The 16,633-nt window shown below is 38.3% G+C and overlaps 1 protein-coding gene across 2 annotated transcripts; it reads right to left on the reverse strand.

Moving 5' to 3' along the window:
• Nucleotides 1-898: 898 nt before the first annotated feature.
• On the reverse strand, nucleotides 899-16,426 carry LOC127979425 (KH domain-containing, RNA-binding, signal transduction-associated protein 1). Of its 2 annotated transcripts, XR_008158790.1 has the most exons (11): nucleotides 16,149-16,426; nucleotides 14,568-14,689; nucleotides 9,413-9,529; nucleotides 9,031-9,177; nucleotides 8,421-8,557; nucleotides 8,089-8,296; nucleotides 7,892-7,959; nucleotides 6,649-6,707; nucleotides 5,515-5,704; nucleotides 3,456-3,517; nucleotides 899-3,107 (listed from the first exon to the last, which is right to left on the reverse strand). XR_008158790.1 is itself a non-coding variant. In XM_052584879.1 (9 exons), exons 1-9 carry the CDS (start codon nucleotides 16,240-16,242, stop codon nucleotides 5,598-5,600), a joined length of 1,059 nt encoding a protein of 352 aa, XP_052440839.1. In that variant the 5' UTR covers nucleotides 16,243-16,426; the 3' UTR covers nucleotides 4,467-5,597. The 2 variants fall into 2 exon arrangements, 1 of the variants encoding a protein (XP_052440839.1); XM_052584879.1 differs by lacking the exons at nucleotides 899-3,107; nucleotides 3,456-3,517 and having other exon boundaries at nucleotides 4,467-5,704.
• Nucleotides 16,427-16,633: the final 207 nt, after the last annotated feature.

Here is a 16,633-nt window from a genome sequence, read left to right on the forward strand (position 1 = left end):
AGTTAAAGGGACATCCATTTATATATAGTGATGTCCAAAACCATTGTGGACATTTTCGAGTGTACTCATTCAATGTCATAATGCACCTCATTTACAAGTGTACAACCAACGTACACTTAATAGCTGGCCAAGAGAGAACACCCATGAACTCTTATTGTATTAACAGTTCAATTTAGTTAAACTGCCCAACTCACTTGTTTTCATTCGAGGGACTATGTTAGTGATGCAATCTAGTGAATTCTGAATGAGAGTATAGGGAAGGGGTGTTCAGACTCAGTCCTGGGTCACTGCCCTACAGATTTTAGCTCCAACTTGACTCAACACACCTACCTGGAAGTTTCTAATATGCCTAATAAAAGCTTGATTAGCTGGTTCAGGTGTGTTTAATTGGGGTTGGAGTCTATCAATCCTGCAAAGTCGGTCTGCAACCTGCTTCAACACACCTGCCTATGATTCTAAAGTGATCCTTAAATATCTTTGTGTTTGAATAGGGTTGAAGCTAAACTTTGCATGCCAGTGGTTCTCCAAAAACAGGGTTGGAGACCTTGGCTTTATAGCACAAGGGTTGCATGGCTTAAAACAAAAAAAAAGAAATTATATATATATATATATATATATATATATATATATATATATATATATATATGGACAAGGGAGCCACTGACACCTAAAAATGAAAATGAAGTCAAATTACAGTAGCATTTGATAAAGATGGTAGCTGACTGAGTGCATTGCTTCATTCTTTAGCAGCCAAGTTATTGCACTGTATATTTTTCACTGAATTATTTTACTGTAAACCATTGTTATATTTGTGTCAGTTGTAGTCCATTCTTAAACCCTAAAGAGAACAAGCTATCAAGAGACACGAAGACAAGCTTTGAAATAGACACATAGGAGCCACTTTTTTAATCCAGTTTCTTTTTATTTTTGACAATACAAAACAGGTAAAAACATCTGTGAATTAAAGTATTCTCATTGTACAGTCGAACATAATAATATGCAGGCTGTGTGGGAGTGCTCTTGGATGCACCAACTACCAAACAAGTCTGAATGACTTTCAAATGTAAAGAAAAATTCTGTCCGCTCCCCCAAGACACCAAACAGTTTCTCTGACCCCAAAGGCTTTAGTTTGCTTCTACTGAGATAAGGCCAACAGCTAGGCACTTCAATAAGCTCAAATCCAGTTTAGTTGCACTGTAAATACAGGCTCATCAATCTCCTTAGGAAAACAAAAGAATTCAGACTCCTGGCACTTGTATTTCATCACTAATCCCAAGCAATTCCCATGGTTTCCCGACATTATGTTAGGTGTGTCTGCTTATGTGGATGTTGGAAAACATGCAATGGAATGTTACTTCAGCGACAGCCAAGGTGGAGGTGTCCAACTTTTAGTCCTGGAGGGCTACGGATAACTCGAGCCAGATTCCACATGGATGGATTCAATTCATTTTCATCACAGCACATTGAGAGAGACCTTTAGGAGGCTCAGTTATTACCCGCATTTCACACTAAAGGAGGTGGCCAGCGGCCACGGTTCTCCAGGACGCGAGCCAGAAACAGTCATAACTCCTCCCCGTGCACTCAAAACCCTGACTCCCTGGAGTGTGTGTGAACTGGTTAGGTGTGAATCTAGCAAAATAACCATGCAGGAAGATGGACAGTCAGTAGTGTAAGCATTTTTCAATTCCATTTGCATTCACAAAGCCATGCTTCCTGTTTTCGGCATGCACAATGTGTGTTAAAAAGGAAAGAGCTGCCAAGCCACAATCCCCCAGTTTCAGACCACCACACATGCCTTGCATATTACCCCAGAGGCATTCCCCCAGCAGCTGTAAGGGCACGCATGTCCAATGGAAACAGATATGACCATGTCAACAAAGACCCATTAAGTGCTCACAGTGGGTTTGAAAATTTCGTCCTTTTTGATAGTTTTCTTTAACCCCTAAGCATCTGTCTGCTTTTGCCATTTTTCATAACGGTGAAGTCTGCATACAAACCAGTCAATCCTCTACACACGCGTACCCATTTCCAATTGTTTGATTGAAACTTGAGCAGTGTCTGATGCTTATTAAAATCTTTGTTGAGGACTGATTTGTCTCTAATGCAATAATGCATTAGTCATGTTAGCCAGTCAGCAACCAGTGGTGGCTCTGCGGGGGAGGACACACACTGTTAGCGGTGGTAATTGGTCAGAATGACAGGCACGGATCCTGTGTGTGCTGGGGGGGGGGGGGGGGGGGGGGGGGGGGGGGGGTTTCAAGAGATGGAAGCTACAGTGATATACACTGACAACACCACATACACATGCACAGTGCAAAACACAGCAAGGATTTTAAAAAAACAACAGAATTTATGGAAAGCTCTCAAATAGGCCAAGTAAGACCTTTATCCAGAAGGTAAAAAACATTGGTATGATTTAGATCAACCGTTACGCTACACTGCAAAAACCTGGAGCTTTTTGTGCTTGGTTCATCAGACACAAGATTCATTTGTGATTCATACAACTGCAAGAGAGCACCGCCAGCATAAACCCATTCAAACATATCTACTCAAGAGAAAGATTAAAATTACCATGGCAATTAACGGACAAAGTCTGTGCTAAGAGATAGGGGCTGGACAGCTCCAAATTAGCATGTACGTTCCTCGAGCAAGGAACCAGGGAAGAAATGCTCGTCTTGCAGAATAAAGCACTGGAGTATTGTCAGAGGTAGACGTCTGGAGAGCCCAGACAGAATTTTTTGAGCTTGTTAAAATTATTTCTTGGCCAACATGAGCTGTAGTAGTCAATTTAAAAGATGAACACTGCAAATAAAGTGTGCTTAGAAAGCACTTGATGAGGTGAACAAGTATAAAGAAACTTTCAGTACAAAGAAAATGACCTTGCATAATGACTGGAGAGCCAATATAAACCGCACCAAGAGCTTAAGACTTTTCTGCTTTAACACATTACGAGGATGCTGTATCAAATGTTAGCCGACAGGACCATCGATTTCTGCCATTCCACACTGTTCAGAAGCTGTTCAGTCAGACTGTCCATGATTCCTTAAAGGCAGCTGGTGTTCAAAGGTAAGATTGCTCTTACACTGCGAACAAACGCTTGTCTTTTCCTGTAGGAGAATTACAAGTTGATCAGCAAAGCAAGCAAGATGAAGGAGCACACACACACACACAACACTGAGAAATCTAAATCTGCCAGTAGTCCATTCATCACATTTAGCCACTGGAGCTACCAGTAATTACAGAGCTGAGTATATAGTGGAAACCGGAAGCAAGCCCATTAGGGCAGTGCAACTTTGTGCCATTTAGCTCTTCTTGCAGAACACGCAGATTTGGAAAGCTTTGACTCATCAGAATTAAGATGGACTAAAACTACAGAAAACAAACATAGTAACAAAACTTTTTTTAATGGACTTGCATTGATGCAGCTTTCAGTTTCAGTGGAAAAGATAACTGACCTGAGGAGAGGTCTGAAACTCGATGAAATGTTCCATTTCCAGGAATTGCTTGGCATCACAACCTAAGGAAGAGAGAATGCTATGAGCAAACAGCCAAACATTGCTATGATAAACTATTTTGTATTGACGAAGCTCATGCAATCTGCCAAGTTTGAGTCATGCAACTCAAGCTTTTCCAGGTAACTTTTTCAGGTAGGACATTTGAGTTTTTCAATACGTTAAACAATTAAATCGCAAAAGAAAAAAGAAAAAAAAAGAAACAGGAGCAGCATTACAAACATAGATGGATCAAGATTTGACACTGAGCACTTTTAGCATGAGTTGCATTATAATTCTGCTCTGAAATGTTAGTACAGAAATATTATTATAAGCAAAATCTATTACTGCGTGTTTGTATATGTATATTTTTCCACTTTACTTTTATATTTTTAAACGATTGAATCTTTTAAAACATTGCACGCTGTTACCAAACAGTTTTAAGTATATAAATGTAACACTACTCACGTACAAATTTAGGGTTAGGGTTACCTTTACAATGCTGCACTTAAGTTTAACAGTCCTCTCCTGTCCTCTTTACTAAAAGCAGCCAACTTGTCTTTGCATCAGTCTTGACAAATATGGCCCCTGCATAACTTAACTTTTAAATTCAAATTATTTCAGGCTGTAATACATTTCCCATTCTGAGACCAAAAATAAAATGTCATTCAAGAAAAGTTTAATACATACCCAAGCATCGAATGCTTTAGTTCTCTCTATAGACATTAGGAAGCTATCCAGGTTATTTTAAAGAGCACAGGTCTTACCTCTAGGGTCCTTTTTAAGTATAAAAAGAGAGAGAAACATTAAAGGTGTGCTTTTAATTGTCAAATCAAACACTTTAAACAGACTCCTTTAGTGTAGTTTACGTCTTCAGACTACATGCATGGTTTTAAATTTAAAATCGATCCGAAGGTTATGAGTTATTTAAAAGGCCATTTCAGATTTTATGAAGACAAAGAAAAATAAACCAGGTTAAAGTTTCATAAAAAACAATCTAGGCTTTATTGACATATGCTGCAAAACATGTTTTGGACAGATTTAGTTACCTATTTAGGCAAGCTTACACAAGTCATTCTGCATTTTATGGAGAGGATACAAATACTAAATGGCAGTAAAGAACAGTTTGGATATGGGTTGTTTTTTTTCTTTAAATTATGTACAATAAGAGTCAGTTTTAGCTGCAGGATCCCTTTACATAAGAAAGAGATGACCCTTGTGGAGATTGTTGTCCAAATCCTTTTTTAAGCAGTTTGTGCATGCAGTTTATATAGCATGGTGTCATCCATGATAATCTGACTATTTTTCCCCCTTTAAACATAAGTAGCCAAACATGGGTTATTCTACAGAACAGTTTTGAAAAGTAACATTTTATTTTAACAAATTAAGGATTTGAGGACATTCCATCTCAACAGCGTCTAATTGGGCTATATTTCAAAACTCTAAAGATACAAGGAAAAATATTGAGGCCTAAATTAACATTTACAGCTTTTAAGACTATTTAAATCAAATTAGGAATAATCAATGGCTGTTGGAAATACCATTAAAGACATTTTGCATTTCAGTAATTTATACTCCTTATTACAAAACAGACATTACGTTTAGGGTATTTTTGATTTGCTAGTATTAAACAGAATTTTGAAATGTAGCCTACATGGGAATCTGCAACTGCACCTCAGCAGAGTTTTTAAGGTAACACAAAATTAAAGTGGTGTCCTGAGACACATAAAAAGTGGCTGTACAGTTGTTATGCTTTACCTTTCAGCTAAATACTTTTTCCAATCATTGGAACAAACGTTTACCATGGACAAATGCAAAAAAAGCAAGGGTAGGTATGAGCAGAGGAAGAGATATTGGCAAAAACAAAAATAAAATAAAAATAAAAATAAAAAAACAGCCATGTTTAAACTAATCCTTCTAAAGGTTATGTTGATTCTTGAGGCAATCAAATGCCATTCTGTCGAGTTTCTTTAAAAAAGTCCAGAGTAAAAAACAAAAACAAAAAAAACAAACGGACAATTACTTTTGTCGGGTTGCTTAAAGCGTGAGCTGCCATGGGAGACAGTTGTCATGGCGAAGCGTTGGGTGACGTTCCACTAATCAGACTTAGTATCGTCCATATGGGTGTTCCCTTAACCCAGGCTTAGTCTGTCTCTGAGTGGTAGCTTTTCCACCGCCAGCAGCGCGCTGTGTCCCGTTCCAGTCATCTTGAGCTGCGGGAGCAAACCCAGTTAAAAAGTGGGTGAAACAACAGCAAGCAATCTATAGCTCACCAAAAGATATCATGTAAATAAATAATCTCCACTAAGCCCCAAACAAATTTGTATTAGAATGGTTATAAATGAAAATGTACAAGAATTGTTTAAAAGTAGCTCTGTACGATTAATCGCATGCGATTGTCTCTTTACTAAAGCCGGTTCTGTGATTAGCAGTAAATATCCTTCACCTGCTTTCAAATGAAACTACACTTACTACCCAGAGTCGTAGTTCGCTGAAAAGCTACGCAATATTGCATTCATAACCGAATGTGATACATCTGCGATTATGACGCGGTATTGCACAGCTTGTCAGCGAACTACGACTCTGTGTAGTAAGTGTAGTTTCATTTGAAAGCAGGTGATGGACATTTACTGCTAATCACAGAACCGGCTTTACTGACGAGACACGCATGACGATCACATGCAATTAATCGTGCAGGCCTATTTAAAAGTCATTCAAAACATTGCTGGTAGGGCACTTGCTATAAAATAAGTATAAAGTAAACTGGATGTGTGCTTCATCCAGATATGGCTACTTCATAATACACAGTAGGTCAGAGTACCCTGACAAGTGTAGTTTTTCCAAATTCATAGTATTCAAAAAGTCATATTCATACCAAATATAAATGTACTTCAACAGTAATGGTAGACGGCATGCGATTTCAGACTGTCTGTGTGACGGGCTTTATTTCCAAACATATAAATATAACATTGGCCAGGACTCAGTAGGTAGTAATACTTCTGTAACCATCTTGAAATACAGGAACTGTTCTGTCCAGTAACACCAGTGTTATCAACTGTTACATTGTCCACACCCTTGAAGTAACTATAATAAATGTTTGAAACCATCAGCAACAGATGAAGGTTTGTGTATTAAATGACCAGAAAACTAAACTTACCGTAGTTTTCATAGCCCTCCTGTGTCTCTCCATGTCCATAGTCATAGTATTCTGGTTCTCTGAAATAAAAATAAGCAAGCACAAACACTGTTCAAATGAACAACTCTTACACAAGAGAACCTGGCCTGAATTTCCTCAAATAAACTAAGCCAGGGGTTCTCAAATCTACATTCAAAAGGTCCAAATCTGAATTTTCATCAATGTCAAAGGTCAAACAATTGTTTATTACAAAACATGCATAATAAAAAAAAGCCTTTTGCATTCAAAATACATTAATTGCCAAAGTGGCAAAACAATTTAAGTGTCAGCAACAGAGCTCGACTGATAAAGTGTTTTTCTCTGGCTGATGCTGATATTTAGAAATCAGGGCAGAGGATGGCCAATATTTAAAGCGATTTTTTGGCAGATTATTTTTTAATAAAATTACAAAAGACAGTATGAGTTAATGTTTATTGCAGGGCACAAGACAGTAATAGTAGTAGTAGCAGCCTCATTTATAGTAATAATACATGGCTCAAAACTTAAGCACTTTCTCAAAACAGTTTGTTTATGTTTGTTGACAGACACCAGCGTTTCCCCGGTAACAGCTGTAATCAAATAAGCACTGCGCGCTCAAACACCACTTTATCAGGCATTACAGGAAAGACTAAATGAAAATGACATCAAAGCTTTTCTGAAGAGGGTCTTTTCAAAGATGCATTCATTAAAAAAAATTTGAAATGTGCAGTGCTCAGTTTATTCAACTAAGTCTTTTGGGAAATCTATGTCTGTCAGTTTTGATATTGTGAAAATAAATCAATGTAATGAAAATACTGGACACTGCCATTAAGTCAACTGGGCATAATCTAAGTGTAAATATTTAACTCATTATCCAGCGGAGAAGTGTTGCCCGATTACATAAAACTTAAGCTCACTGCATATCATGACAACAGAATGTCACACAGCAAATCTTTAAACATCCTGCCTTCGCTTCCATTTCGGACCATCTCCAAAAATACACAAAGTAGGAAATATAATTAGTCTCTTGAAATACGAAATGGAGGGCCCTGATTGAATTCCCTCCGGGTCCAGATCAGAGTCTGGACTTTAAGAAGTGCTGAACTAAGCCAAGAACATCGCCCTTTCTCCAAAAACTCCATAAACCACAGTAATTATAAGATAAGTTGGTCTTGGGGAGGAAACCTGCACTTTCCAGGTCTCAAACCAAAAATAATATTAATAATAAATTGTACTATTAACTTACGCTTGTGGCTGACTGTAGTAGCTGTCATAGGATTCATAGCCTGCCTCTGTGTAGCTCTCGTCATAAGGCTGAAGAAATAAAGAAAAAAGAAATCAATCCACAGCAGCATAAACTTTGAAGATACTAGTGCACTCAATATCTTCAAAGCAAAATCATAAAATCTATTAAAAAAAAAAGAAAAGAAAAAAACAACCTACATATTCTTCGTATGACTCTTGAGCAGTAGGGTGAGAGGGTGGTGGAGGGGGCATCCTCTGAGACGCAGGGGCGGGTGGACGGGCACGGTTAGAAGCTGCTCCCCTGGGCGGCTGGGCTGATGGTCCTCCTCTTCCTGCAGGTGCTCCCCTTGTGGCTCCACCTCGAGGGGGTCCACCACGACCACCACGTGGGGGCATACCACGACCCCTGCAAAGATTAAAAGTGTTAGGTTCTCTCTGCATTAATACCAGTTTTAGAATCTAAATGCAAATCCAGCTCAAACCAAGTCACAATTAATCTTTTAAAAAGATGCATTCATTAGTGTGGGTACCTGGGTACTCCAGGAGGAGGAAGACCTCCACGGCCTCTGATTGGTGGCCCTCCTCGGCCTCTGCCCCCATGTTCCTGGCCACCGTTTAGAAACTTCATCTCCATGAATTGCTCCTGGCAAATCTCATCCATCATGTCCTGGGAGACAGGCACATAGCTTAGTAAAATTACACTTTCATCACATCAGGACATTGTATCTTTCCATAAATTCAGATGCTTAAAGAGTTGAACAGCAGGTGAAACCTAGACTTGCATAACTCATGAGGCCATTAGCACAATGTACAAAGGTTAAAGTAATTTGTAGTGGAAACGCACACACTGTTTAGTGAAACCTTTCGGTCACTTAGTTTAGGCACAGAAATGAGCTTGAAAACAACCAATTTATCATTAAATATTAATCTGCTGCCACAGGCAGAGCAAGTGGAGTTACAATCCAACAACGCAGGCGGTTTGGACTTAAACAATGCCCCATTTGGAATTCATAAATCACAGCGCTATAAATCACGGCACTATAAACGGAAAGCTTAGACAAAACACAATATCAGCACTTCACTGCAATGAACATGATCTGCTGCCCTTCTTGAATCTAGAGCAGATTTCTAAGTACTTACAGGGAACAAGAACTTTTTGATCTCCTCCATGGCATGAGCCATGCGCACATATGCCTCAGGAACAGGAGCAAACACCTCAATAAACACATGAAGCTCCATGGACAAATGTGCATACTTTGGTTCTCCACTTTTCCTCAAGCCTTCCTCCTAAAAAACACAAAGCAGTTCAGCAGATCCAGTTTACCCTTAGTTTTTCATTTAACCTTCATTCACAAAGACAGACAACCAGAATGTGATGCATCAAATAGCCTAGAATCATCCTTTTATTCCTTTAGAGATTTTAGAGCCATCTTAGAATTCCAACAACAAAAGTAGGTGCCCCTGGTAAATCGTTCTTGCAAATTAATTCAAACTTTTAAAAAGAACCTCAATAACACTTTACCTTGGTTTTGTCCCTCATGGATCCTTTCCCCAGTACAGAGATCTTAGCGCCAGTCTCCTCCTGCAGTCTCTTGATTGTGTTCCCCTGAGGTCCAAGGATCTTTCCAACAAAGTTAAACTGCACAAAGAAACAAAAACTTAAATATTAAACCCACATCGTTAGAAGAATTCTACAGTGCCTCACTTAGACTGACTGAAGTTGTTTTCAAGGACTAAAAACTCAATAGTTTTGATCTTCCTGAAGAGGACCAGACTAAATGCAATGCACAGAGATCAAAGGCCAGAGTCGTGCACTGCTTGACACGAAAGCGAAGGGTAACATTAGGCAGTCTGGGAACACAAGCATTAGGACACACAGCAAAAAATGATTATTTTTTTTTTATATATAAATCACACTTGGAAGACAAAAAAAAAAACATGTTTCTTTGCAAAAAACCAAAAAGAAGCAACACTTGGAAAAAAAAAACTAAGAGCTAGGTCCAACATTTAAAATTAAAGGAACTTTCAGCAGAGAGAACCAAAGAGTCTGCTACTGAATACATCTCAGGGATGGGTCACAATTTTTTATAGGGCTGTTTCGAATGCCATTTTTTGAGCTTCGAAGCTTAGGTGGCAATCAATATCGAATATTCGAAGCTTCGGTGGGTGGGGCTAAATATATAATAATAGTGTGGGTTTGCATTTGTATCATCTTTCACGACTTCACGTTTCACTCTTCGGCATCGTAAATGTGTTGCGGCAGACCCAGTGGAGTGCAGTGTTGCATTTGGTGCAATATGATCAGGTGGCACACATTTTTTTAATATTAATAAACATTTAATAATCTTTTAATTAGAACAGTTTCCGGTACGAATTACACGGGCAGGTTTATGCTCCGAAAACGGACAGTGCACAAGTGATACAAAACACAAAGTCTGTTGAGAGCAAGAACTTTAATAAGGTATTAATAACAAACATTTCTTTAAAACGAATCCCAAAACAGAAATTAAATTAGTAACACGCAGTGATTTCAACGAACTGTAATAAATAAAGAACACGGTAGCATGCTTATAAACAGTTGAATAAGAATAAATGAATTGTTTTTAAAATGACACAAAATGTAATATCTATTACAATTAGTTTTATTCTATATAAGGGATTTATTTTGTCTTATTCTGACTTTGTTAATTTAAATCTTTAAAATGCGCAATGCTTTTATTGAAAGCATGTTGCAATTAGCCTATTTATCATAGCAAATTAAGCGCATAAAAGCAGTTTGTTTTTGCCGCGTGCTACTTACAGAACTCAGGTGATTTTTCAAACTTGTGGTGCTGTTGTGGTAGGCCAGTTTCAAATCGCATATTTGACACACTGCCTTTGTCTTGTCATCCTCACTTAATTTAAAGTGCTCACAAACAGCTGAGGTCTTGGGCATTTTGTACCTATTCAGTATGAGATGAAATAAATCACTACGTTCGCCAACGGGCGGTTCAAGCATGCGTGAGAATGAATCCGCGACAGAAGTCACGTGTTGAAAAAACAAAAAGAATATTCGAATCTCAAAACTGAAAATCGAATGCCACCCCACCGAACGAATATTCGAATATTCGATTATTCTAGTACAGCCCTAATTTTTTTATATTCAATTTGTTGGTTTTTTAATAGAATATCAAATAGGCTTTCCAAATTGTTTTTTAGACAATAATTCTCCATGTTTTTGGTGCTGATGATGCATTCATGCGAGCAGAGGGTGGCGCTGCCAGTAGCACAAAAGTTCTGATGTCAAAGACAACAACATTGTCTCATGCGCATACTGTAGATTTAAGTCAAGATTAAACCACTAAAACTTTCTCAGTGGCCGATTTCCTTAATTCTAGCAGCACCCCACCCATGAAAAAAATGAGCACAACTACACTGAGTGCGGACCTGCTGTACTTACAACAGCTTTCAGCCTAAACTATCCATTGAGAAAAGCCGTTTGTCAGCCAGAAGTGTTTTGTAGCCTCAACTCGGCTGTTATGGTGCATTCACATCAGACTTGCAAATGAAGCGTTAAGTCAATGCAAAGATGCGATAGACATCCTGTAGCGCAAATTGAGCATTTCGGGCGTTTGAAGTGCGTAACGCGTGATTTGCTCAAGTTGAAAAATATGAAAATATGAACGATAATTCACACCGAGTTAACCAATCAGGAGCTTGCTTTAGTAGTGACATGATTATGACTAAGCGAGCAGAGGTAGAAATCCAAAAACAAATCGCCATCACTGTATGGGGATACCCAGAGCTGTACGCTACATCTTCGTACTTTTATAGAAACAAATGAGTGTCCACTCCTTCACTTTGGCTCTCACTCTTCCCTCTTCCAAGCAAGATCCCTTTTATACCTGCATGTAAATAGTTGTAAATATTCTTTATATATTTTTTTTTTATTTGATTTATTTTGTATAAATGTTCTATGATGCAGTCTACATTGGATGCGAAACGACGCCACAAATCCCTGAAAGTAAACTGCTGCTGCGTTCTATTTATGAAGAGTTGACATTTCAAATTATTTTCAACAGTTGCTTTTCGTGTCCAGTGTAGAAGTCTTTAGCTGATGCGGCGCAACATGACAACTGCCGCATCTCGGTGTTGACAGTAGTAAGGAGAGATGACTGAGGACGATGGCAAATGATTTGCAGATCCTTAGCACCACTGACAAACATATGATCTTGTAAAATGTGCGGCAAATACTGTAGCTCCATAGCATGAATAGAGTTTGTGCTATAACGAATCTCGAAAGTGATATAGAGACTAAAAAGCAATTGTGCATTTTTTAAAAAGGGGTGGGGGATCTGGATGCCAGTGCAACATTGTATTATCTATCAGCCATCAGCGATGGACGATAGCATCATCCATCGGCCCAACCTTAGCCAAGGCTGAACCAACAGTGCCACATTTCAGCCAGAATCGACCCAAATGTGCTTCCATATGGGCTTTCTCTGCATCCATACTAAAATCTGGATGAAGAGTGGAGGGCAATCTATTCACTAACACATGGACATGCTCAGTTTTTGAAGAAAAAAAATTTGAGATTAGGGCTGGGCGACATGACGATATAAATCAGATGGACGAAATTAAGTCTATCGATTCATATTGTGCTCTATCATTTATTTCGTGGTGGTGCAAAATACATTGTTTACGGCAATATGGTTTTCATTATTTGAATGACGGTAGTCTTACATGTATTACACAGATGCAGGCAGACACATGAATAACAGCATGCGCGCGCTCATGTGACGTTGCTCTGCCACGAAAACTTATTGATTGTCTGCGCTTTTAAGCACTGCCGTTTAAAACAACTGATTTTAGGCCTGTTTCTGTGTCAGAGGAGTGAGTAAGTCACACATCAGCTGCTAATAGAGCTTGTGAGCATTTTTGCCGCTTTATTGGCTTTGAACGGTTGCATAAACACATATGCATCCAAATACAAGTATCCTCAATCACAGTCGTTTAGGTCTTAAGGGAATGTAAACAATTGCGAGAGAAAGCACATGTGTAAAAGTATATGTTATCCTGACTTCAGTCTTAAAGGGGAAGCTGTCCAATATTTATCCTGTCTGCCATTCATGTAACAAGAATAAGAAAAAGTAAAGCTAATTAGATAAATTCTATAAATGTGTGTGTGCGTGTGTGTATAGATAACTAATTCCTTTACACACTGTATTTCTTATCTATAGTAGTCAATAGTTTTATTCCTATTGTCGTGTAATTAGTTTCTTGTTCTTATTTCATCACAGACTGTTTATCTATCTCCAGTGAGCTTGAGTTTTTTCTTTTTTTTTCTTGTATTAGTTTGATATTGACATTGGTGACAAGGATTATGAAAATTCTATGGTATCAAATCTTAATCATAAAAAAATCTTATTAAAAAAAAAAATAACTATATCAAGATTTTGCCTTTAAGATTTTAGTCATATCGGCCACCCCTAAAATAGATTATTGTTATGAAAAAATATGTAGAGTTGCAAAAAGATGGAACATTTCTAGTAAATTTCGGAAACATTCAATAAATTGTTAACTTGCTTCCAGGATTTTTGGAATATTCCAAGAAATTTCCCACCCCTATGCAACCCTAGAAGTTCAAATTAAAGTTCACATAAGCACCTTCATTCAGGTTGTTCACAATGTTTTAATGCATTTAGAGTGTCATTATGGCTTGAGATAATCTTCATGGATGAATTAATCAAACTTTTGATTTTTTTTTTAAATTGTTATTCATGTTCATGCTCAATTTCTTAAATGGAAATGTACTAACCTTATGAGCAGTTTATCGTAATCAACAGACAGTTATGTTAATAACTCCCATCACTCAGTTATATTAATATGTCTCAGCACATTAAAATCATTATATTGTGTCCAGCTGACAAGTTTGAGGCAAGTCATAAGCAAAGACCTAACATAATTTGCTGCCTCAAACACGGTCCACACATGGCACATCCTCATGACAATCCGTTTTTTTTTTATCAAATCTAAGCAAAAGCTTAATATAACAAGCTGTTCTAAAGAGAAACAGCATTTTTTCAATTGGACTTGAGCAGCATAATCAGTCAATCATTTTCTTGCATACCAATCTGATATTCATGTAATACTAAAAGAAGGGAAAAAAGCGCTCAAGATTGGATTCAGGGAAGAGGTGGAGAAAAATAAAATGTTACTTTCATCTCATCCCAATTTATCTACAAAGCAAACTTGCAAGGTCAAAAAAAAAAATACTGCTACTGCCTCTAAAAAAGCAGAAGACTCAATCAAACGGTCTGATCGCCTCTGGCAGGTAAGATATCACAGGACGTATACCAAAAAAAAACATGCATTTAGAAAATAACTAAAGTCTCTTCATGACAGATTACAGGTCTTTTGCAGTCTTCAATGTTTGCAAAATTTAAAAAAAAAATGCTTATGGTGAGACCAGAACTACTATTCCACTATTTAATGGTTCTTTCCAATACGAATGCAATACTTATCAAGAAATAGGTTCTACTTTCCTTTAATTTTTTGTACCCCTCAAGAATCCTTAGGTAACCTTTCCTTCCACTGAGGTGTTACACATTCATTCAACACCAGATCTGAAGCAGCGCACATGTAATCGAGCAAACCAGCACAGCATACATGTTCCTGAATACCACAGTGACACTCACCTTAGGGTACTGTTTGACTGGTATGAGAACCCTTTCCTTCAGTTTAATGTTTTTCTGGGTGAAGATGTCCAGGTAGCTTTCTGTATCTTTCTCGGTTTCTCCTTTCTCAACCCTCTCGATTTCTAAAAAGCCACACAAAAACAAAAAAAAATATCTGGCACCAGATTTGAAAATTTAAACGCAAAAATTAGAGCATCTCTATATATTTGAAGTTACTTTACCAGTCATTGCTTAAGTAGATTACTTGCATTACAAAACTCAAACACCAGAAACATTTGCGCACATTGCGTTTTAACTTCAATCAGATAACAAGATCATTAATATATTCTGTTTCAAGAATCAAGGTTTAACCCTTAAAAATGGCCATCAATAATCAGGAGTGATATTAACATACTTGGTTATATCACCCTCATTTAAATATGACTGGATTAGAAATTTGTGTTTACAGGCCTGGAAGATTTTCTCTAGCCATCTCTAGGTCATTTTACATCAATCCCACATGTGCTTCTGAGATTTAAGTGTTTGCTTCAGGTTGCAAAGAAAAGTGCTTGCCTCACTGGCAGCAAAAGCCATCAATCAATAGCCTGCTTTTTACTGCAAGTGTGATGCTAAAAACCAACACTTGCATGCCTCTGCAAAGGTAACTTAAGGAACTGATCTGCTAATATAAGCCACAAGATACGGTTAACCTCCCACTAGACTGATGATATAAGACGTGGTGAAATGAGGCCAGGAAAAGACATTTCCTACACCAAAAAACCATTTCATCTCCAGATGTAACACTTCCCGCACTAAAGGCACATATGGTCCGGAACATGTTTTTTATTACTACGAGTAATCTCAAACTTAAGACATTCAGCCGACTTCAATTGCATTTGATCAAACTTGGACGGTTTTCATCTAAAGCTTTCCAGATCTTTCCGTCTAGACATGAAAGATAAGTGAATGTAAGGCTGGGACTTGACGCGTAACGTTACAAAGAAACGCCACGTTGACCCCCTTAGATACAGAGCCCTCCTTACAAGCAAACAAAGGGCAACAAATATTTATATTAAACAAATAATAAATAGTTATAATACGACAGTCATTTTTTTATATCTCACTGAAATTTACTATAATTCTTATAACATTACAATACTAGTTTGCTGTGGTAGAGTTGTATAAAACGCGTAATCTGGTTCAAAAGTTTCCACTTCGAAGAACGCACAGCGGTTAACGTTAAACCGAATCCAACACGCGGCTCAAACATCGCACTGGAGCGGACACGGGACTGCTGCCCGGTGAATGAGGGGAGAACAACTCTACACCACCACGGGTTTTAATGGAGAAGGGTAAAAATAAATTTTATCACCCGGTTAAAGTGGATTTTGTCCCGCCGAGAAAAGCATAAAATAATCACTGAAACGTTTGCACGTGCCGCGCGCGCGCTGAAGCGAGACTTTGTAACGGTCGCCCTGCGTCCCGTGAAAGACTACCGTAGATTCACAGCGTTTCTCTAAATAAAATTACGATTTCTCTACATAGCAACACGTTCCCGGTTTAGCCTCCTCTCCTTCGTTTTCACAAAACAACGGCGTTTACCTGCGGTTAGAAGTTTCATCGCGTGCGTGAACGACGCGTCCAGGCTGTCGCGCTCCGCCAGCAGCTGCGGGAGGTATTTGTTCTCAGTCTCCATGTTCAGTTAAAGGAGGTTTCAACACCAAATGTCTGATGGCAAAACTACTTCTGTATCCACTTCCACCTCTGAGGTCCGAACACACGAGCGACTGCTGTGCTGCTGCTGTAACGTTACTGAGAGGCAATGGCTCCTGTTCTCCGGCTCGCGGTCACAGACAGATGAACAAAAGCTGGAGACGAGCGCAAGTGACTTGAGCTAGCGGAAATTACGTCACGAAACGAGACGTATGGGACCGCCCACTTTGAAAGTTTTTGGATTGTCTATACAAAATTGCATTTGCTTTGGGAAAACGCTGCCAGTCCCATTTAATAACACACACACACACACACACACACACACACACACACACACATATATATATATATATATATATATACATATATGTGTG

Source organism: Carassius gibelio, chromosome B19 (assembly GCF_023724105.1).
Source record: "Carassius gibelio isolate Cgi1373 ecotype wild population from Czech Republic chromosome B19, carGib1.2-hapl.c, whole genome shotgun sequence".
In the NCBI taxonomy this organism is placed as follows: Eukaryota; Metazoa; Chordata; class Actinopteri; order Cypriniformes; family Cyprinidae; genus Carassius; species Carassius gibelio.